The sequence below is a fragment of the Dama dama genome, chromosome 3, assembly GCF_033118175.1.
Source record: "Dama dama isolate Ldn47 chromosome 3, ASM3311817v1, whole genome shotgun sequence".
In the NCBI taxonomy this organism is placed as follows: domain Eukaryota; kingdom Metazoa; phylum Chordata; class Mammalia; order Artiodactyla; family Cervidae; genus Dama; species Dama dama.
Window position 1 is genome coordinate 64,564,617 of NC_083683.1, and position 22,584 is coordinate 64,587,200.

Here is a 22,584-nt window from a genome sequence, read left to right on the forward strand (position 1 = left end):
ATCTATGGGATTTTTCAGGCAAGAATACTAGAGTGGGTTGCCATTTCCTTCTCCAGGAGATCTTCCCAATCCAGGGATTGAACCCGGGTCTCCCGCATCATAGGCAGATGCTTTACCATCTGAGTCACCAGGGAAGTCCCTCTAATAATGAGAAAAGCTTTTTTCTCCCCTATGAGATTTAAAAGGTACAGAAATCAATCTGTCAGCCACATTCAATATCTCTTTGTAACTGCATATTTTGGATTGCTATCATTCAAGGTATCACAAGTGTTCCTTAACTCAAATATTTGCTATATGTGCTACATCCCCCAATATGGCATTTCTGACAGCTGCTGGAAATCTCTTAGAATCCCACCGTGTGAAATTAAACAGTCTACAAATGGTAAGAAACCTTAGCTAGCAACCACAATACTGTTCTCAGGTTGCTTCAGACTTTGTTGATCTCAACTGCAGACACCTTGAAATATTGTGGGAGAGTTCTCTCCTTATCCGTTCTTTTTTTCCCCCCTCATCAGTTCTGTTAAGAATGTAATCTCCTTCTTGGATGAGCAGAATGGGTTCAGTATCTAAGGCTCTTTGAAAATGAACTTTCTTAAGTGCTGATCTTTTATGAATAACTGAACCTGAATAAACTGGTGGGCTTCCCTGGTGCCTCAGTGGTAATGAACTCACCTGCCAATGGAGGAGATGCGGGTTCGATCCCTGAGTTGGGAAGATCCCCTGGAGAAGGAAATGGCAACCCTCTCCAGTGTTCTTGCCTGGGAAATACCATGGACAGAGGAGCCTGGTGGACTACAGTCTATGGGCTTGCAAAAGAGTTGGACACGACTTAGTGACTAAACAACAGTAACAACAAATAAACTGAGTATGTGTGTGTATATATAAATAATATACATTACTATTATACATATATGTATTCTTTTTTTCAAAATTCTCTTGATGGGAGATAAGAGATTGGGAGTCTTTACTCCATATCTGCTAATTTAATCAAGAGTTATAAATCAGGTAGTTGAAAAGCAAACCAAACTGGAAAATTTCTTTTAAACAATGCTTGGAAAAATGGAAAACTCAGGTTGGATGAATGGCTCTTGTCTCCCCCCAGGGTACACGTGGTAACCTCTATGGGTATTTCTGGTTGTCACAACCAGAAAGGTGCTTCTGGCATCTAGCAGGTAGAGAAACCCACAGTCATCCAATTGTTCTTCCATCAGTAATGTGTCATTTTGCTCCAGTTGCTTTCAGTATTTTTTCTCGTTAGTTTTTTCTTGATTATGATGTATGCAGGTATGGGCTTCTTTGGATTCAGCTACTGTGGGTTTTTCTGGCTTCTTGAATGGGTAGGTTTATCTCTTTTGCCACATTTGAGAAGCTTTCCTGCAATTAGTTTTTGAAATATTTTTTCTACCTACTCTCTTTCTCCTCTCCTTCGGACACACTGCTGAAATGAATTATCAGAACTTCGGTGTTGTTCCAAAGCTCCCAGAGGCACTGATTATTTTTTTCCCAATCTTTTTGTCTCTCTGTTGTTCAAATTAGATAGTTTCTATCTTCAAGATTAACAGAAACTAATCTCTTTCCTCTGTTATCCTTATTCTTCTATTGAAACCCATCTAGTGAGTTTTTAGTTTTGATTACAGCAAGGAGATCAAAATGATTCAATCCCAAAGGAAATCAACCCTGAATATTCACTGGAAGGACTGATGCTGAAGCTAAAGCTCCAATACTCTGGCCACTTGATGCAAAGAGCCGACTCACTGGAAAAGACCCCCATGCTGGGAAATATTGAGGGCTGGACAAGAAGAGGGTGACAGAGAATGAGATGGTTGGATGGCATCACCAAATCAGTGGAGATGAGTTTGAGTACACTCTGAGAGACAGTGAAGGACAAGGAAGCCTGGCGTATTGCAGTCCATGGGTTTGCAAAGAGGTGGAAATGACTTAGTGACTGAACAACTGTATTTTTCAATTTTAAAATTTCAATTTGGTTATTTCTATTATTATTAATTTTTTCTGCTGAGACTTTATCTTTCCATTCATTTCAACAGTATTTGCTCTCACTTTTTGGAACATTTTTATCATGATTGCTCTAAAGTCTGTGTTAGATAATCCCACCATCTGTGTCATTCAGAATTGGCCATTTATTGTCTTTTCCCCTGCCAGCTGAGGTTTTCCTGGTTCTTTGTACACTGAGTAATTGGGATTGTACTCTGGATATTTTGAATATTATGTTATGAGACTCGGTCTTATTTAAACCACATGTAGAATGTTAATGTTTTTGTCTTGATCAGCCCTCTATGGGCTGTGGTTTCAGTATCTGTTCTAACATCTTTGTAGCACTATTTGGATCTGACCTGCACATGCATTATCCAGTGGCGAGTCTGGAGTCCAAGCAGTGGCCTATCCCTCAGTTCAGTTCCCAAAGTCTTCGGTAGGTATACTGCTGAAGATCAGACCCGAGCATGTGCAAGTCAGAGCAAGCTCAGGAGTCCATAAAGAACTTCATGAGATACCTTTCTAAATCTACACCCTCTCTGTAACCTCTCTAGTACTTTTTGGTTCTTTTGACACCCCCTTTCAGTCCTCAGCTCAGAAAGCTGGAGGTTTAGCTATTCCATCATGCCAAGAACTTGTCATGACTCACTTCTCCTCTAATTTCTCTGTCTTAGGAAGTAGACAGCATGTGATAGTGTTACGCAAATACAGCCCTCTCAATACGGGGTCTCGCTGAAATGCCTTGAAATTTCTGTTATGTGGATGACACTCATCTCTGGTTTCTAATACAGATGTTAAGTGTTGATTATTTATTCATTCAGTAAATATTTACAGAGTAACTACTATGTGCCAGTGACTGTTTCAGTGAAAAATACAAGGTTCCTTCCTCTCGGAAACTTACATTTAAATCGAGGAGAGACAGAAAGTGAATAAACAATAAGCAAATACGTAACATGTCAAAAAGGGGTAAGTGCTAGAAAGAAAAATAAAGTTAGGGAAGGGAAGTGAGGGTACAGCCTTCTATTTAGAGTTAGGTGGGAGTCAATAGAGTGAGCAGAGTAATGGGATCTGCTTGAAGGTAAAAAGATGGTGCCACTCTTTCCTATTTATACATTTCATTAGTTATTGCAAAGAGATCTTGTGAGGTAAGGAGGCTGCAGCCCTGGGGCATGCCATCTTGCTCAGTTAGTCCCTGATTTCATGTCTTTTCATTTTAAGCATCCTAACACTGTATAGTCAAAGCACAGTTTTCATGTGTACCTAGAGAATAGGCTAATTCTCCATGAACAAATAGGATCAGGTCTGAATTAGTTATTGGATATTGCTCCCCATTCCTCTGTGGTAAACACTGGTGTACTTGGGGCCAAGTTTCTTTAAGGCTTTAGTTTACAATAAATGTTTGTTTTCTTTGGGTCTTACACAACATGTTCATTGCACAAAAATCAGAAATTATGGGCAAGCAAATAGAAGAAAATAAAAGTAACTTAGAGATACCCATTTAAAATAATTTTGGTCTATACACTTCCAGATTTCTTTCTTTCTTTCTTTTTTTTTTTTTTTACCATAAATAAGTTTCAAGCACTTTTTGAAAACTGTTCTCAATATAATTGTGGGTTCAATTACTATATAATGCTGTGTGACAAAATGTACAATTTATCTGACCTCGGGTTTTTTTTTAAGATTATATCACTTTCCAAGGAGAGAGAGACATAACATCCGCTTCATGTTCTATTTAAAAGTCTTTGACAGGGACTTCCCTGGCAATCCAGTGGTTAAGACTGCTTCCTCGGCAGGGGGCTGGTCAGGGAACTAAGTTCCCGCATGCCATGTGGTGTGGACAAAAAAAAAGTCTTTAATGAAGCTTGTAAACTGATGGTGAATGCTCTTATATAATAACTCACATGCTAAATTTATGGCTAGGTCAATCACATATGTCTTAGGGGAGATATGTATACATACAGCTGATTCCTGCTGTTATACGGCAGAAATTAACAACATTGTAAAGCAACTATACTCCAATTAAAAATAGTAGAAATATCATATATGTCCTGTTGTCACTGGGTAATAAAAGGCAAGCATATAAAGGCAGGAACAGCAGCACTAACAACTGCCACTTATTAAGCACTTCATATGTGCCCGCTATCCTGTTAAGCAATTTATAAACACAAATTAAAAAGTTTCTAAAATATTTCAGAAAAGTGCAACACTGTAAGAAACCATAGCTTGATATTTATTTATTTCTAGAAAAACGAGCTAACTGTAGAGCTGGTAAAACTCAAGAGAACCAGCTAGTAGCGTCAGCCTGAACTATACGCACTTATTTATCCAGGCCTCATCAATAATTAAGCTGTCCCCTGAGGCCACCGGAATACCATTTAATTCTTCTGCTACACTGCACTGAAGTGCTTTGAAAATGTTCCTCTTGTTATATTATTTACCACTGCTGCAACAGCATGCTAAATCACACTGGTAGTTCTCTGCTAATAACATAGTCATTTTATTTTGCAGAGGCCACATTACTCCTCAGTAAATCACAGCCATGACCATCTTTACTCTAGAAAGGCAAAAAGTAAGAATTTCATCCAAAGCATGAAATTCTAATGCCACTCTCTGACCTAATAATTCTGCTTCAGTAGTATAAAAAAATATCAAAGATGTGCGAAAGATTTAAATGTCCAACCACAGGAAAAGAACACCACCATGTTGACAGTCAAACAATAAGCAGGCACCAAGTATCCTGTTTTAAAAGATTACGTTCAGGGCTTCTCTGCTGGTCCAGTGGTTAAGAATCTGCTGTCAATGCAGAGGACACGGGTTTGAACCCTCTCGCAAGACGATCCAACATGCCATGGGGCAACTAAGCCTGTGCCCACGACTTCTGAGTCTACCTCCTCTGCAACAAGAGCGTAGCCCCACTGGCCTCAACTAGAGAGAGCCCGTGTGCAGCGATGAAGACCCAGCGCGATAAATAAATACAATTACATTGAAAGAGAAAAAGATTTCTTCCAGACATAGGAAATGCTAACAATATTTTCCATGAAAAGGGCATGTTCCCAGGCTATCTGCAATGAAATTTCAATTCTGTAGAATACATATATATTAATATGCATATATGTTTGTCTAGTACACATGTCTAGTACACATATGAATACAGAAAAGATACAGTCAGGAATATTAGCGGTAGGTAGTATTAATATGGGTAGCTTTTATTTCCAGTTTTATATCTTTTGGTGTTTTCTAAATTTCTACAATGAGTATATATTTTTACATTCAAACAGAAATAAGACTCGTTTACATACAGATTTGAGTTTTCAGATTTTTTAAACTTATGAACTTTTTCTTCAAAACAAGGTTAGAGCCCTAGAGATCTGTACTAGATTAGTAACATTTATTAACTTAAAGCAGCTGTGTGAATATTAACTTATTTTAAATAAGTCTAATTGAAAACACCGTTCCCACCTCCCCACGTGAAATGTCTTTCTACTAAGGTATTTAAATAGAATAGGATTTTCTTTCTACTAAGAAAATTTAAATGGAATAGGATTGGCTTGATCATAATTTTAAAATGACTAGAAATTTCCAAATCTTACTAGTACTCTCCCCTTCCTTTCAGATTACACCACAAAATCAATGATACGAAAAGTGGGTTAATTTCATTCCTGTGAGTCTCAATCTGATAATCTAAGCCATTTAGGCCAAAGTGAGGTAATTCTCAGTGGCCTGCAGCCAGTCTCTGCTGCTTTGAACCTCTGTGTATAACTTGGATGACTGACAGATTTTGCTGCCTCATCCAGAACTATCTTTCTTCAGGATTTTCATTAGAAATGAATAGGACCAGGAACCGCAGTGTCCCAATTCTCAGAAGCTCCTAACCTGTGCATTCTATAACATCTCCAATGACCACTGAGAAACACCAACAGGGTTACAGTAACTATGAACTATCTAAGACCCACAGGCAAAGACAAGAAAGCATATGAGTGAGCCAGGCTCTGCAAGTTATAGCTGAGCCTTTTGCTTCCTCATCCCAGAAATGTGACTTAAAATCCCTGTTCACTGGGCAACTGTGATGGGGCATGAGTTAATGTGTGGAAAATGCAGGGCACAGTGCTGGGCACAGAGTGAAAATTCAGTAAAGTGGTAGCTAGAGTATGTCATTACTATAGGTGAAGAAACAAAATAAATTATACCAGTACACATATCTATGCAAAATAAGGATAAAAACATTAATAACTTGAAAACAACCTATGGGGCAGTGATAGGCTTCCTTGATGTCTCAGGCAGTAAAGAATCTGCCTGCAATGCGGAAGACCTGGGTTTGATCCCTGGGTTGGGAGGATCCCCTGGAGAAGGAAATGGCAACCCACTCCAGTGTTCTTGCCTGGGAAATCCCATGGACAGAGGAGCCTGATGGTCCTTGGGATCACAGAGTCAGACACGATTGAGTGGCTAACACTTTCACAGATAATCGAACATATTTGAATGCTACTTTTTTAAAGTTTTTTGGCCACATGGCATGTGAGATCTTGGTTCCCCAACCAGAGATTGAACTCAGGCCCCCTGCATTGGAAGCACAGAGTCTTAACCACTCGACCACTAGTGGTGGTGGTGGTTAGTTGCTAAGTCGTGTGCAACTCTTGAGACCCCATGGACTGTAGCCCCCCAGGCTCCTCTGTCCTTGGGATTCTCCAGGCAAGAATACTGAACTGGGTTGCCATTTCCTTCTCCAGGGGATCATCCCCACCCAGGGAATCGAACCCGGGTCTCCTGCACTACGGGCAGATTCTTTACTGACTGGGCTATGAGGGAAGCCCACTGGGCCACTAGGGAAGTCCTCAAATGCTACCATTTTATGGTGCTCCCTTCTAAACTACACAGTTCTATTACACATTCTTAGTGTTGATAAAGAAGATCATGTGATAAAGTGCATAAATAAAGTGAGACTGCACGTTAGCTGTGGTCTTTGCTATCACCATGGTGAACTGCTGACATTAATTACATTTTTATGTGTAGCATACAAACTGCACATTTCCTGGCTGCAGCAACAACCCAGATGCTGACCACTCTTCAGCCATGAGTAACGGACAGAAGGCAGCAGAACCTCATCCCTCCAGGAGGCAGGGCTGGAGAATAGGACAGGGGGCACCTCACCACCCCTTGTTCTTCAGGAAAGAAGTGAGGACTGGTCAGGCTTCAGGGCAACTAATCCCCAGCACCACAGCCAACTAACCGCTCTCCCCCACCAACCGCTCCAGGGTCTGAATGCTGCAACAAAAGTTTCTGTTTGCCATGACTAAGATCCAAGACCTGAGGCAGCCAAATAAGCAAATACTAAAAAAAAAAAAAAAAAAAAAAAAAAAAAAGACTGCCCAAGTGAACTAGAAGTTGGGGACTTGAGAGGCACAGGGGTGCTCTCCAACACAGGTATTCACTGGGTTATCCCTAACTTCCCATTAATTGTTGAAATGCAAGGACCAAAATTTTACTTTGGCTACAAGCAAGGATATTGGAGCTTTTCTCAGTCTGCTTGGAAATATGTTTTGGAACTTGATAAAAAGTGATACACAAATCACATGTGATGATCTGGACGTGGTCATCACAGTTGTGTTACATAGTCTCTTTAAAATGAGGACACATTTAGGATAATGTCTGGTGTAAGCTCATATTACATAATTATTGTAGGTGTAAGGAATAAGTGTTTACAATAAAGATAATAACAAAGATAAGAGCTAAAAATTAGTTAGACTGTATTAGTATTAAATTCAGACACTGGGGTAAGTGGCTTTCCATGCACAAGTCATGACTTTTTCCATACAAGTATCTGAAATAAGTGACTATATGTACTTTACAGACATAGAAACTGAGACTTAAGAGGTTTACCAACACTTGCAGGTCCACGGAGATAACAAGAGAGATAAAATCCACATTCATACCCCAAATATCTGACGTTAAAGCCTTAGAAATAAATCACTATGTTATTCTGATCAACAATACAGCTGTGTAAGAGGCGGCACCTGTCAAGCACTGAGCATCTATCTGCATCTCCATGTAGACGTGCGGTTATTTTTGAAAAATGAGGAAGTCGCAAAATCCCCTGAAAGAAGAACAAGCATTATGCTAAGGACTTCACAGAGAAGTTCTAAAGGTTATTTCAGACTGGTTCTGATCACTTCCTTCTATTCTGACAAAAAAATATGCTTCTGGAACCACAGTAATAGAAGAGCTGGAGAAGGAGATGGCTTGGCAATTTAAAAAAAGCAGAAAACACTAGTTTTAGTTTTTAACCTAAAGGGACATGAAGTTGTCTAGACTTGAGAGATATGGGTCTTGGCTTCCAACCTTCCTACATTTGCAGATGACAAATGTGTCCTAGTGGGCTGATCTGGCTCCTCAAGACTTTCCAGTCTCTCCCTCTCTTGTTCTTAATTTTTTAAGCAAGAATATACATGGAAAGGTGAGGTACGTCATCTGCTGGGTTTGCTTGAGGAGCTAGAATTTGATACCTGTCATTGTAATGATGGTTAACTTTCCAGCTGATCGGCAATAGAAGTGAGAAGACTGTTCACTCTACTATATGCTGAAGCAACCAGGAGTCTGCTATAAAAAGGCAGCTTCTAAGGAGTATGAGTCCCAGAAAATCTGGATAAGAGGAGGACTTCTAGGCAGCAAACAAGCAGGCATTGTGTGTGTGTGTGTTTACCGTACATTCCTCAGGCCCTCTCTCAAGAGCTATATTCCCCCAGCTACTGGGAATATCGGCTGCTGGCTGATGAAACTCACAGCTGATCTCGCTCTTGGAATCTCTGTTGGGAATCACCCTCCAGCAGTGGGAGCTGCCTCATCCCCAAGATTACTTAGCCCCTCCCCAAGGGCAGCTCAGATGTAACGTCTGCAAAAGAAACATAAGGCCTCCTTGGTGACAAACTCCAAAGGGCCATCTCAACCTCTGAGCACCCACTGGCTCACCTTCCCCTCTGCCAGTCCCCGCCCCCACTCCTGGAGATAGAGGAGTGCACTTTCTTGAATCATCTCCCAAGATCACAAAAGTTGGGATTCAAGCCCAAATCCATTTGACTCTCAGCTCTGAGTTTCCATCAACTTTAAGAAGCCCTTGACTTTGATTTACAAAACACAAAGACTTATAGCCTAGCAAGACATGCAAAGTGGAACTGGTGGTAAAGAATGCGCCTGCCAACGTGAAAGATATAAGAGACCTAGATCCAATCCCTGGGTCAGGAAGATCCCCTGGAGGAGGGCAGGGCAACCCACTTCAGTAGTCTTGCCTGGAGAATCCATGGACAGGAGCCTGGCGGGCTATGGTCCACACAGTCACAAAGAGTCGCATGCGATAGAAGCGTCTTAGCATGCACGCACATCCTTTCTCACACATCTCACTCCCATACAATCTCTCACTAAACTCACACCAAACTCTTTCCTCTTCCTGAACATGTCATGCTTCTGCTTTCCCTGGAACAGTTCACTGTCCTCATCTGCTTGATGACCATCTCCTTCTCCTGCTGGTTTGTCTGCAGGGGTTTCCTCCACCGTGAAGAATTTCCTGGCCCCTCAGGAAGGTTAGGGATTCCCAGGTGGCTCAGTGGTAAAGAATCCTCCTGCAATCCTGGAGATGCAAGAGATGTGGGTTCGGCCCCTGGGTTGGGAAGACTCCCTGGAGAAGGGAATGGCAACCCACTTTGGTATTCTTGCCTGGAGAATTCCATGGACAGAGGAGCCTGGCCGGCTATATTCCATGGGGTCGCAGATAGTAGGACACAACTGAGCACACACACCCGTGCACGCACACACCCAGAGTAAGGTTAAAATCTCCATCCTTCAAGTTTCTAGAGCAGGTTGTATATTCCCTAATCGTAGTGACTGTTAATTTTTTTAAGTGATTTTGTGCAGGCAGGAATGTCTTATAACTCTGCTTCCCAGCCTGGCATTTAAAGATGCTTTGTAGAACGGATGAATAAATGAACTCAGCTGAGTTGCTGGTCCCGGAGGCCCGGACTGAAAGGTTGCCAGCATCCCTGTGACTTGGAAGCATTATATAGCATCATACAAATTTGGATAAACTATGACCTCCTTGAGCATGAGGACTAGTTTTTCTCCACTGAAGTAGCCTTTCCAAGACCTGACACCATCTCCCACTCATAGACGATAAGATCCAAAGAGCCTGCTGAGCCAAGTGAAGACTTAGCAGAAAGGACTGGCATCCCAGAAAATTACTTCACTTCTCTGGGTCAGTCCAAACTTTTTTTTAAAACCTCTGTTTTAAGATACACAAGATATTTCTCTGTTTTCTTAATAGGCTCTTATTTCCAAATTTCAAAAAATTTCTCCTTTGTTTGAAACATGCTTCCCTCTATTTAACAGAGCAAAAGACAACTTCAAGTTTGCTAAATTCCAGTTCTAGGTCGGTAATCAAATCTAATGAGGAGATGTCAAACATGACTAAGAAGTTTCCCAGCTGGCCTGCACAGTGCTATATCACTGTCCCTTTGAGACATAAATATACTTTTAATCTACAAGGTGTTTTTCCCCCCACTTTCCGAAACTAAGACTTACTGAATAGAGGTACAGATGTTAGCACAGACACCAAACACCCCAAGTATGATGCTTAGGATGTGGGAGAGAACCACTGTCCTATAAACACAAAAACCGAGTCAGTTTTCTTGGGCAAGTAGCTGCCTTCTCTACACAGGAAATGGTCCTGTGTTATTGCTCTCAACAAAGATGTCCAAACAATAACAACAACCAACTGCTGAGAGTCGGCTGAGACAGTAACAATGATAAGAAGTCTTAAAAACCCAGCTCCTTTTTTTTTTTTTAAAGTGGATTTGGGAAGGAGGAACCTCTCTGGCATGTAAGGGACTGAATTTCCATGCCCCGTGGAATTTTTTTTCTTGTCAGTCTCTCACAGCCTCCATTGCTAGCCTGGTGGGAGTGAGAAAAACCGTGATAATGTTTTCCCAAGAGAGCGCCACATCTGGTTATCTTCTTCTTCACAAGTCTCTGATCATATGTGAGCCTAAAACACAGTTTTTAAGGTTTTTCCTCTCTGGTCTGTTTTTTTATAACCTCAGGAAGTCTGTTCCTAAAGACAGAGGTGCAATTGGCAAGTACAGCTCATTTCAAAATCCTGCTTACATCCTTCAGGTCACAGATGCGGTGCCTTACAACTCTACAATTGTGCCTGCTCAACTTTTTATTCTGTGTCTTTAAAATATCTGTTGTGTGTATGTGTGTGTGTTAGTTGCTCAGTCATGTCTGACCCTTTGTGACCCCATGGACTGTAGCCCGCCAGGCTCCTCTGTCCATGGGATTCTCCAGGCAAGAATATTGGAGTGGGTTGCCATGCCCTCCTCCAGGGGATCTTCCCGACCCAGGGATCGAAGCCAGGTCTCCCACACTGCAGGCAGATTCTTTACTGTCTGAGCCACCAAGGAAGTCCAAAATATCTGTTTGCTTATTTATTTTTTGAACCTAATCTCTACTGAATACCACTAAGGATTTAAGGCACCAGATCCTCCCCAGTCTTGGTTACGGGCTCAGTGGGCATAGGGAAGCACACTCTGGGGGCACAGATGGAAGATACCTTTTTAAACATCCTGGTGGAATCCTCACTTATCTGCATGAACCGCATAATCACATTGTTCAGATAGATGTCACTCAAGGTGGCGTGGTCTTTGCTTTCTCGCCTCACTTGGTTCAGGAGCAAATACCAGCAGTTCACTGGAGACAACAAGTTCTGGTCTTTCCTAAGAAGTGAAGAAAAGAGAATTAGCATCAGGTTCAAAGCTGCTCCGAACAGCTGAGGGAAGTCACCGCGGCAAACCCAGGAGCCGCAACACACGGGCGGCTCTTGTTTCTTCTCCTCTGGGCGTAGCTCTTAGCAAGACACTTGACAGCCCTGGGCTTGGAAAAAAATACTTGGACCAAGAACACCAGTCAAAAGCTACACTCCTGACAAGGGCCAGGAACCGGAACGCACTCACAGTGCTCAGGCAGGTCTTCAGCTTTAATCACCTCATTGAAGAAAGCCGTTTACGTTTACATAAAAATCTACTGACTACCATCTCACAGACTGCGGTTTGCCACTGAACACAAAGCCTGCTTTGAATGTCCAGTGTGCTGCTGGAAGAGATTTGGCTAGGTATACTTTTCATGGGACACAAATGTGAGAATGATTTACTAATCCCCTGATACTTAACCTCCAGCCTCTCAAAAAGTGTTCCTGGGAAACAGAACTTTATAGCATTGTTTCAAGGCTCATGAATAGAACCAAGAGGTTCACTGGCTTATGACTTGTCACATGTCCTTTTAAAGCTCATTAAGCTATTTCCTTGTTTTATTCTAGATAATAAAGTGAAAAGTGAATATAAACGACAAAAGGCAACTTGCAAAAAATCTTACCAAAAAACTCCAAAGAAAAGCAATGACTAACAGAGACATTACCGCTTTAAAAAATATATGTATGATGTTTGTTTTTTGCTTTTTACTTAAAAAATCTAACTATTGGAATTTCCCTGACTGTCCAGTGGTTAAGACTCTGTATTTCCAAAGCATGGATTGTGGGTTTGATCCCTGGTCAGGGAACTAAGATCCTACATGACGTGTGGCATGGCCAAAATAAAAAAAAATTATATTAAAAAAAAAACAAAAACAAAACTAACTCTAAAATGGCAAAATGGCACAGAATGTTTATCCTAACTTAGAGACACGAGTTCAATTTTCTAAGACATGTTATCCTCCTACTAGTCATGATGATTTATGATTCTGAATATTAACTAAATTAGAAAAGAAATGATTAAATCATGTCTTTCAGTCCTTAAGTCCCTCAGAGTCAGGATTTAAGAGTGCATCAAGTCAAAACTCTCTTTAGAAGAAAGAGGAGGTAGGAATGGGTGTAAGGGTAGAAACCCCTGATCTAGGGTCCTAGCACTTATAACCACAAGAGAAGACTTCCATTCTCCTAGCTGGCGTAATAAGAATTACGCCCCAACCCAGAGAACCTTCTTTTCCCTTCAAAGCCATTGGGCATGGGGCAGTGGTTCCATGGCAGAAAGAATACTGAATTCTTTGTACTGACATTCTCTACCACCCAGCCCAAAAGGTAAATGCTACCTTACATTAACTTACCTATATACTCTTTATGCTGAAGTAAATCATACATTCTTTGAGAATGTGGCATACTTTTTTTGTATCCTCACAGCCCTGCCCATGTTCAGCATTAAATACATGTTTTTTAATTCACTGAATAAAATTTTTTATTGTCCTCATAGTAAGTAATAACAGTATCGACAACAACATCAGTGGCGGCTAAGTTACCATTTACTGAGCACCTACTGGGACTTCCCTGGTGGCTCAGATGGTAAAGCATCTGCCTATGATGCGGGAGACCCGGGTTCAATCCCTGGGTTGGGAAGATCCCCTGGAGAAGGAAATGGCAACCCATTCCAGCATTCTTGCCTGGAAAATCCCATAGATGGAGGAGCCTAGTAGGCTACAGTCCATGGGGTCGCAAAGAGTCGGACACGACTGAGCGACTTCACTTTCACTTTCACCCAGTACAGAGGTCAAGTGCATGTAATATGGGTCTAAACTGTCTCCACTCCAAATTCCAAAATCATTACATACTAGCTAGGAGATCTTGGCCAAGTTATTTAAACTTCTCTGTGCCTCTGTTGCTTCATTTATAAAGTGGGTAAAGTAGCAGTACTGATTTTATAAGATTATGAGGATTTTTGAGTTTATATATATATTTTAGTGTTTACTAGAATGCCTTAGATTCATAGAAAGTGCAATATAAAGTTGGGATCTTCCTGATGGCTCAGATGGTAAAGAATCTGCCTGCAGCGCAGGAGACCTGAGTTCAATCCCTGGGTAGGGAAGATACCCTAGAGAAGGGAATGGCTACCCACTCCAGTATTCTTGCTTGGAGAATTCCATGGACAGAGGAACCTCGCGGGCTATAGTCCATGGGGTTGCAAAGAGTCGAACACAGCTGGGCTACTAACACTATACTATATGAAGTTAGTGATTTTTATCCAGCAGTTGGTCTAAAACCTATACACATTAACTACTTAATTCAACAATTTAAGGCAGGGATATTTAGATAGATCCCCTCTATCAACGAGGGAACTTAAGCTTTAGCAAGGCACAATGATTTGTTCAAGAACAAAACTAGTATCGGAGAAAGTCTTTGAGTCCATGGAGGCTGATCCAAGCCTTGGTATTTCCACCATGGTCAATTCAGGCCAAGGATTATCCTACAGGACAAGCATCCCAAAACTAAGAGTTAGACTCCTCGGGCTAGCTTAAATGACTGGTAAAGTAACAATGCCAAAGATGTAACATTTGTTTTGTGAGGAGAAGGAATATCGAATGTGTACCTGATGTCAGCTCTCAGTCACATCAAGGATTTGTCATGTTTCATCTGATGGTCACAAAATCTCATTTTACAAGTTAGGAAACCAAGGCTCAGAAATACTGACTCTACTGACCAAGGTCACAGAGCAGAGCTAGTATTCAAGCCAGGTCTGTTTGACTCTTTCTTAAAGCTTGTCTTTGGCTTTTGTCCCCCAAACCTGGTTTGTCCTTTCTGTAGACTTCTTATCTTATCTGCAGTCCCGTAGTCAATAATAAACTTAAGGAAAATCCCAAGCCTCGTACCTTTTTAAGAAAACTAGTGAACCAACCAGGAGAAAGAAAAAGTGGCAGCTGATGCACTCAGGGATCAGACTAAAGTGCATACGCTCATGCATGTTTTCAGTTCACAAGTGATTCCCAAGTACAGAACACACAAGCAGACACTCAAAAATATTTACTGTATAAACCAATGGGCTGTCCTCTTATTTGCAATTACTTTTAAAAAAGGGACAGTTTCTATAAATGCAGATCTAGTACTGGCTCCAGTCTCTGTCAAGCACATGTGACATCTGCTCACCCTGGGAACCATCACCAAAATTTATTTCTCTGCTGGACCAACATTACAGGTTAAAGTGGGCCCAAAATAAAAACTAAAAAAGGTATTCCCTATCCAGAATAGTGCTGCATTTTCTTCTGCAAAAGAACCCCTACTCTCTTTTTTTTCTGCAAAAGTTCCTACTTTTTTTTTTCTGATGATGAGAAGAATTTTAAAAGTTTTTTTTATTGACATAGAGTTGATGTGCAATATTATGTAAGTTACAGGTATACACTTACAATATTATGTAAGTTACAGTGTAAAGGTGTATATTAGTGATATAACCATTTTAAAAGGTTATACTCCATTTATAGTTACTATAAAATATTGGCTATATTCCATGTTATACAATATATCTTTATAGCTTTTAAAATACATAATACTTCGTACATTTTTATCTCCTATCCTCATGTTGTCCTTCTCCCCACTGGTAACCACTAATTTGTCATCTATGTGTGTGAATCTGCTTCTTCCTTATTATCTTCACTAGTTTGTTGTGTTTTTTAGATTCCACATATAAGTGATATCATACAGTATTTGTCGGCATTTATCATATAGCATCTGTCTGACTTATTTCACTTAGCATAATACCCTCTAAGTCTATCCATGTTGTCACAAATGGAAATACTTCATTCTTTTTTTATGACTGAGTAGTATCCCATTGTGTGTGTATAACACAGCTGCTTTATCCATTCATGGACATAGGTTGTTTTCATTCCTTGGCAGTTGTAAATAATTGGGATGCATGTATCTTTTCAAATTAGTGTTTTTGTTTTTTTTGGATATATACCCAAGAGCAGAAATGCCAAAGAAGACACACAGATGGCGAACAGTCACATGGAAAGGTGCTCAACAGCATTCAGGGAAATGCAAATCAAAACCGCAATGAAATATATCACCTCACACTTGCCACGATGGCCATCGTCAAGAACACAAATAGCAAATATTAGAATGCATGTGGAGAAGAGGGAACACTCCCACATGGTCAGTGGGAATATAAACTGGTGTAGCCACTGTGAAAAACAGCATGGAGGTTTTTTTTTTTTTTAAAAAGCTATCCTACTTTTTATGTAGGATCCAAGGCCACAGAAGGGTATAAAATAAAACTGCAAAGCCAATGGTGAAGACTGATACGTGCTTTTCTACAACTCCTACCATTTGGAGCCCAGGAGCATTTGGGCTTCCTTATTGTCCCGTGTGCGTGTCAGGGTGGGGTGGTGGGGGTTGTGGAGGCGGGTGTGAGTGATTTTCTTTTTTTAAAAAAATTTTGTCTTGAGGTATAGCCGATTAACAATGTTATGACAGTTTAAAGTGAACAGTGAAGGGACATAGAAATACATGTATCCATTCCCCCTCAAACTCCCCTCCCATCCAGACTGCCACATAAAACTGGGCAGAGTTCCCTCTGCTCTATAATAGGTCCTTACTGGTTATCCAGTTTAAGTACGGCAGTGTGTACATGTCCATCCCAGACTCCCTAACTATCCATTTGCCTCATCCATGTAATGTTCTGCTCTACTATTTCACTGAGACAGCAGTTCTGCTGCCCCTGACTTTGGGCTGGGATGCTGTGCTATAGGATGGTGATGAGCAAGTCCTCGTGTCCAGCTCCCTACCTTGCACAGGCCTCCTCTTGTGTCCCCACCTGGGATACAATCACCACTCAAGTTTTCAGTTCCCTTTTTCTTTCTGGGCCACTGGAAATTTCCCCTACTTTCCTGTGAGTTCAGTTATAGATTTACAATGATGTCTATTATACTTTTGTCAGCACTTTCAGGAGTTTTGTAGCAGAAATATTTCTCATATTATCTAGTTGTTTTCCCAGAAATGAAAGACTGGGCTGCCTTTTTAACATCTCCTAAATGACTCTATTTCTACCTGCAGTGTGGCTAGTTCATGCCATCATGGTGAAGGCCTTCTGCCTGGTCTCCCTCCAGACTATGACCACGTCCTCCTCCAGCCCACAATCCTATCTACAGTTTTCATTTCAAGATGCAGGTCTGAGCTGGTCATCCTTCAACTTTAAAAGCCTCTACAAAGGCTTCTCAAGCCCGGAGGATAAAGTCCAAACTTCCTGGTGTGGTCTACAGGCCTCTGTGGTCAGGCACAACATACATGGGGAGTCACGTGGCTCACTACCTCATTCCTCGCTCCCACTGGATTACTTCCTGCCCTGCAAAGCTGCCCACCCCCCCCCCCCCCTTCCCTCTGTCCCCTTATGCACGATGTTCCCTTTGCTTGAATGTCCTGCTCTGGGCCCTTACCTGGCTAACAAGTCCTTCAGGTCTTCACTTATGTATCATTTCTTCCAGGACCTTGCCTGGCCCTTCCCGACTCTCCACTACAGAATGGATTGCCATCTGGTCTCCCTGGTAGCTTGCACTGACATCTTTCAGACCACCTGTATATCTGTTGGAGTTGTTTGCCGACTTGTCTCCAGGATTTAAATTCTAAAGTAAATCCCATTATCAGAAAAACTTGCATGTATTTTGTTTAAACAAATGAAGTACAACTGACCCCTGAACAACTCGGGTTTGAACTGTGCAAGTCTACTTACACGCAGATTTTTTTCAATAAACGTAATAGCTGTATTTTCATTTTACATCATCTTTAATTTAACTGGGTACAGGGAACAGTTTCTGTTCAACGAGAGATCACAATATGTAGAACTTGCGTCTGAGCCCTGAATCTATCCATACTGTTCCGCTTCCTGCCTTTGGGCGAGTCATTTCCCTATTCCTTTGTTTTTGAGGCAGAGATAACAGTAAACTGACTTTCGACTGCGCAGGGGGTTGGCAACTTAACCCTTGTGGTTGTTCAAGGGTCAACTGTCAATTAATTAAGCTAGATCATCAGCATTTTATCAAAGGCCCTTGTTTTAAGTCAGTCTCTACTGCAACGACCACAAATACTACCGGGATGGGGTAGGAGAATGTAAATTTAAGCAACCCTCATTGGTTATTTTCATGTAAGATCACTACAAAATTCCTGAGCTCTCTGCATGAAGAATCAGCTATTTAAAATTTGCCTATCCAAATATCTATCTGCCAGTGTTAGAGTGAAGTCAGGAAGAGAAAAAACAAATGTCATACATTAACACATATATGTGGAATCTAGACAAATGGTACAGATGAACTTATTCGCAAAGCAGAATTAGAGTCACAGATGTAGGGAACAAACATATGGATACCAAGGGGAAAGAGGGTGTGGGATGGATTGGGAGGTTGGGATTGGCATATATACACTATTGATGCTATGTATAAAACAGATATCTAACAAGAACCTACTGTATAGCACAGGGAACTCTAAGTGCTCTCTGGTGACCTAAAGGGGAAGGAAATCCAAAGAAGAGGGGCTATATGTATATCAGTGGCTGATTCATTTTGCTGTATAGAAAAAACTGTCACAACATTGTAAAGCATTTATACTCCAATTAGAAAAAAATTGGCTTGAATCACAAAAACAAACAAAACCAAATATCTACCTGTGTCAGACATCAACTCCTAGTGTATTTACTAGAAAGAGAAACATGTCAAGAGAATACTATTAGTTTAATATGTAATACACTTATGCTCATAAATTACAAATGCAGAAGGTTTGCTTTTATCTAGGGGGATATATCAATCAACAATGTTTCAGACAAAAAATGGAAAATTCTAAAACCAATAAAGGGCTTCCCTTGTGGCTCAGCTGGTAAAGAATCTACCTGCAATGCGGGAGACCTGGGTTCAATCCCTGGGTTGGGAAGATCCCCTGGAGAAGGGAAAGGCTACCCACTCCAGTATTCTGGCCTAGAGAATTCCATGAACTGTATAGAAGACAGGATATTCTCTTGGAAAGATGAATTTGAGTCAAGTCTCTCTTACTTGTACTGTTGATGATCCTTAGTGCTTCTTGTTTTGGCCATGAATCTTTCTGCTAACTTTTCGAGGTTCCGAGAATAATCTGTCTCAATTTCAGCTTTTTTCCGGAAGAAATCTTGCAGGTCCTGCAGAAGCTGAACTCTCATCTCTGTCTGCTGCTCCAGGCATTTCTGTTGTTCTACCAGTTGAGCTCGAATTTCTAAGGAGAGAAGAAGAGAACCCATTTGATGATTTCATGAAAATAACTGAAGTGTTCTGGTATGTGCAAGATAAAAATACTGAATCCTATCATACATTTAGCTCTGCATCGGACCTTTACGAGGCTGCTGTCTTCAGGCTGGGTCTTTAAATAAAGATATCTGCTTATGAACTTATGGTTGCCAGGGGGGAAAGATCAGGGGAAGGGATAGGGAGTTTGTGATGGACTTGTATACACAGCTATATTTAAAATGGATAAGCAACAAGGACCTACTGTAGAGTGCATGGAGCTCTGCTCAATATTATATGGCAGCCAGGATGGGAGGGGAGTTGGAGGTTGGATATACGTATATGATTGGTTGAGTCCCTTTGATGTTTGCCTTAAAATATCACAACACTGTTGATCGGCTAAGTGCTTAGTCGCTCAGCCCTGTCTGACTCTTTGTAACCCTAGGGACTGTGCCTGCCAGGCTCCTCTGTCCATGGGATTTCTCAGGCAAGAATACTGGAGTGGGTTGTCATGCCCTCCTCCAGGGGATCTTCCCAACACTGGGATTGAACCCAGGTCTCCTGCATTGCAGGCGGATTCTTTACAGTCTGAGTCACTGCGGAAGCCCGTTAATCATCTATATCCCAATAAAAAATAAAAAGTTTAAAAAAAAAGATATCTGTTGACCCTTTAAAAGAATGAGCTAAGCCTCAGTAAAGAAAGTAATAAATTAGATTAGAAACATGGATTACATTTGCAACACCACAAACATGCATGGAGTCATGAGGGGGAAAAAATTAAAGGCTTTCAGATAACAATTTGTAACATATGACATCTTTGGGTAGCTGAGGACATTGTAGTTTTTTAACAGCGTTTCACCTCAACTATCTTTTTTGAGTTTAAATGGCAAAGAAGTGAGCACCATTTCTTCCAGAATTCTGAACCTTCTCAACTTTGCCAGCTGGCACATACAAACACTGACATCTGGTACTTTTTATTTAGTGCATAAATTTCTAGTTTGTAAAACACAGAGCTGTAGGGTTTATAGTAATGCCACGCCTAAAAATAATTTCTTTCTATATCCAAATAATCCACTCATTATGGGGTAATCCCTGGATTCTGCTTTATTATTTTGATCACAAGATCAAGACTCTTCACTTGGCTTTTCACATTTTCCACATTGTCCCAACTAACTAAGCTTTACCACATATATAATCCTGAAGACAATCCTTTGACAAATATTAGGAACATGAACGTTAGTCATTTAGTGATTTAGTAGAAGCACAAGAGCAAAAGTGTGTCATACAAAACTATCTGCAAATGACTGTAACAATGAACCATGTGTGTTTTGGAAAACGAGATACAGTAACTAATAACTACTGACTTGTTTTTGTTCTGAGACTCAGGGCTAACCTCCAAAGACAAGAATATTCATACTGGAAAACTTTTTTATTTCATCTTTCCCAGTGTCAGTGCATAGTCCCTAAAAGTGAGGGCTGAATCTAATTCAGTGGATTTAGTAGCAATCAATGTCCAAATAACACCTTCTCAATTGCATCCTATTCTTCAGTAACTGAGCTGACAATGCAAATGCACATACTTGACCATGTGTAATCAGGGTCATTAACAGCAGGGTAATCCAATTCTGAATGAGGAATCAGGAAATTTACTCAACTTAATAATAGCTAATAACAATTGAATACTTACTGTTCTACACTCTACTGAAGTAGGTACTAATATTATCCTCATTTTGCAAAGAAGAAACTGAGGTTTAATGAGATAACATCCTTCATCTAGAGACTTCAGCTAGTAAGTAGCACCCTCAGGAGCTCTAACCCAGGTCTGTCCATCAAATTAATCTTAATAGAATGCTTCTGCCTGACTTTCACCCATGCAACATGTTTTAAGAGTGTGCCAGGCTGATATCCTGGCAAAGAAGATACAGTAACTATGATCCTATATCCTGGCAAAAAAGATACAGTAACTATGAAACAAGGTCTCAGCTCTCAATTAGGTCATGTCCCAGCAGCCCGGTTTTGGAGGAGTCCTGGGAGAAGATAGGAAAGCATTTCTCAAGTGTCCTCTCTTGGTTCCTCCACTTGGAGATTGGGGGACCCTATGATTCATCTCACAGAAGCGTGGTGAACACCAAAATGAAGACAGATTACAGGTTTTTAACTACTACAAACAGCAGCTGAATTTTAGTCAATCAAAGAAAAGTGTTTTTCAATACAGTATTATAATCACCATGTCTGCTAAACTCCTTCCTCCACAAATACAGACCTAGTTTTATTTCATAAAGAAAAAAAATCAAGGGAGGGGGTATTTCTCATTCAAGAATCCTAGCAAGTCTTTTATGATGAAGTAATTTTAGCTCATCTTGCTGAGCTAGCTCAAAAAAAAAAAAAAAAAAAAATCAATCATCTTAAGCTGTCAACTAGTTCTGTTTTGTTTTTTAAAGCTGTCCTGGTGCCAAAAAAGAAATAAAAGTAGGTGAGAGTACGAGTCTCACCATAAGCACACAAAATTATATGGGCTTCCTTCTTGGATCTCATTCTTAGATTTTTCTCTTGTTTGTTTCCTTCAGGGTTTAGAATCAAGAGTTAGGGAGTTTTGAGAAGGACGATCCTATTTTAAACAGTTAAAATCCCAATCTCATTTTGCAGGGAGTAACTGTTTCTTCACCTTATCTGTCATTTTCTGGTCAATATAGTACACTGGCAACATTTTCAAGAGCAAAAAACTGGAAGGACAGAAACTAGAGAAAAAGTATGTGCCAAAAATTAGAGAAGAAGAACATGACTGATTACTTTTAATTTAGAAAAGTTTGACAAATGAGGAAAAGGTCACAAGGGGAAAAAAATCATGATGTAAGTACTAACATAAGAACTCTCCAGTTAGGAATGGAAAACCTTTGGATGCGGCCCATCAGATCAGAGGTGTTAAGCAGCATAATTCGGCAAGTCACCCTCCTGCATATGCGCTGTGCCTCTCTTAACGTGACCTTATCAGATACGGTGCTCACTAATTACAGCACCATATTTTAAAGATTTTTAAACAAATGAGTAAAACAAATGCTGGTCCTATTAATCTTGGTTCACTGCTTAGAACAGATCAAAGAAGCCTGTGGAGCACTGGGCCCTGAAGTGAAGTATTAGTCGCTCAGTCGAGTCTGACTCTCTGCAACCCCATGGACTGTAGCCTGCCAGGCTCCTCTGTCCGTGGAATTCTCCAGGCAAGAACACTGGAGTGGGTAGCCATTCCTTTCTTCACGGCATCTTTCTGACTCAGGGATCAAACCCCGGCTCTCCTGCGTTGCAGGCAGATTCTTTGCTATCTGAGCTATCCAGGGAAGCCCTACACTGTACCAATCTTGTGATGAGACCACAAGGGGCTATTAGCTTTCTTGAATTAGTATTGACTGGATGTTTTCCCCCTCAGGTCCAAGCTTCATGTTAGTTTATTATAGTTGACCGAGTTGTTACTGAGCTCCTATTTTGTGTAAGGCAGGGTCCTAGGCACCGGAATTACAAAAACGTGTTTGACGCAGCTTCTCTGGGTAGGGAAGGAAATCCTAA

The 22,584-nt window shown here is 40.8% G+C and overlaps 1 protein-coding gene across 3 annotated transcripts in view; it reads right to left on the reverse strand.

Annotated features, from left to right (window-relative positions):
• Nucleotides 1–22,584, reverse strand: part of SRGAP1 (SLIT-ROBO Rho GTPase activating protein 1) — a 298,404-nt gene that overhangs the window by 134,516 nt on the left and 141,304 nt on the right. For all 3 annotated transcript variants that reach the window (XR_009690798.1, XM_061130901.1, XM_061130896.1), the window contains exons 2-3: nt 18,823–19,018; nt 11,588–11,750 (exon numbers count right to left, since the gene is read on the reverse strand). Coding sequence is in view for 2 of the 3 variants with exons in the window: in XM_061130901.1 (XP_060986884.1) it covers nt 11,588–11,750; nt 18,823–19,018 (359 nt within the window). In the remaining variant the exon portion in view is untranslated. The remainder of the gene's footprint in view (nt 1–11,587; nt 11,751–18,822; nt 19,019–22,584) is intronic.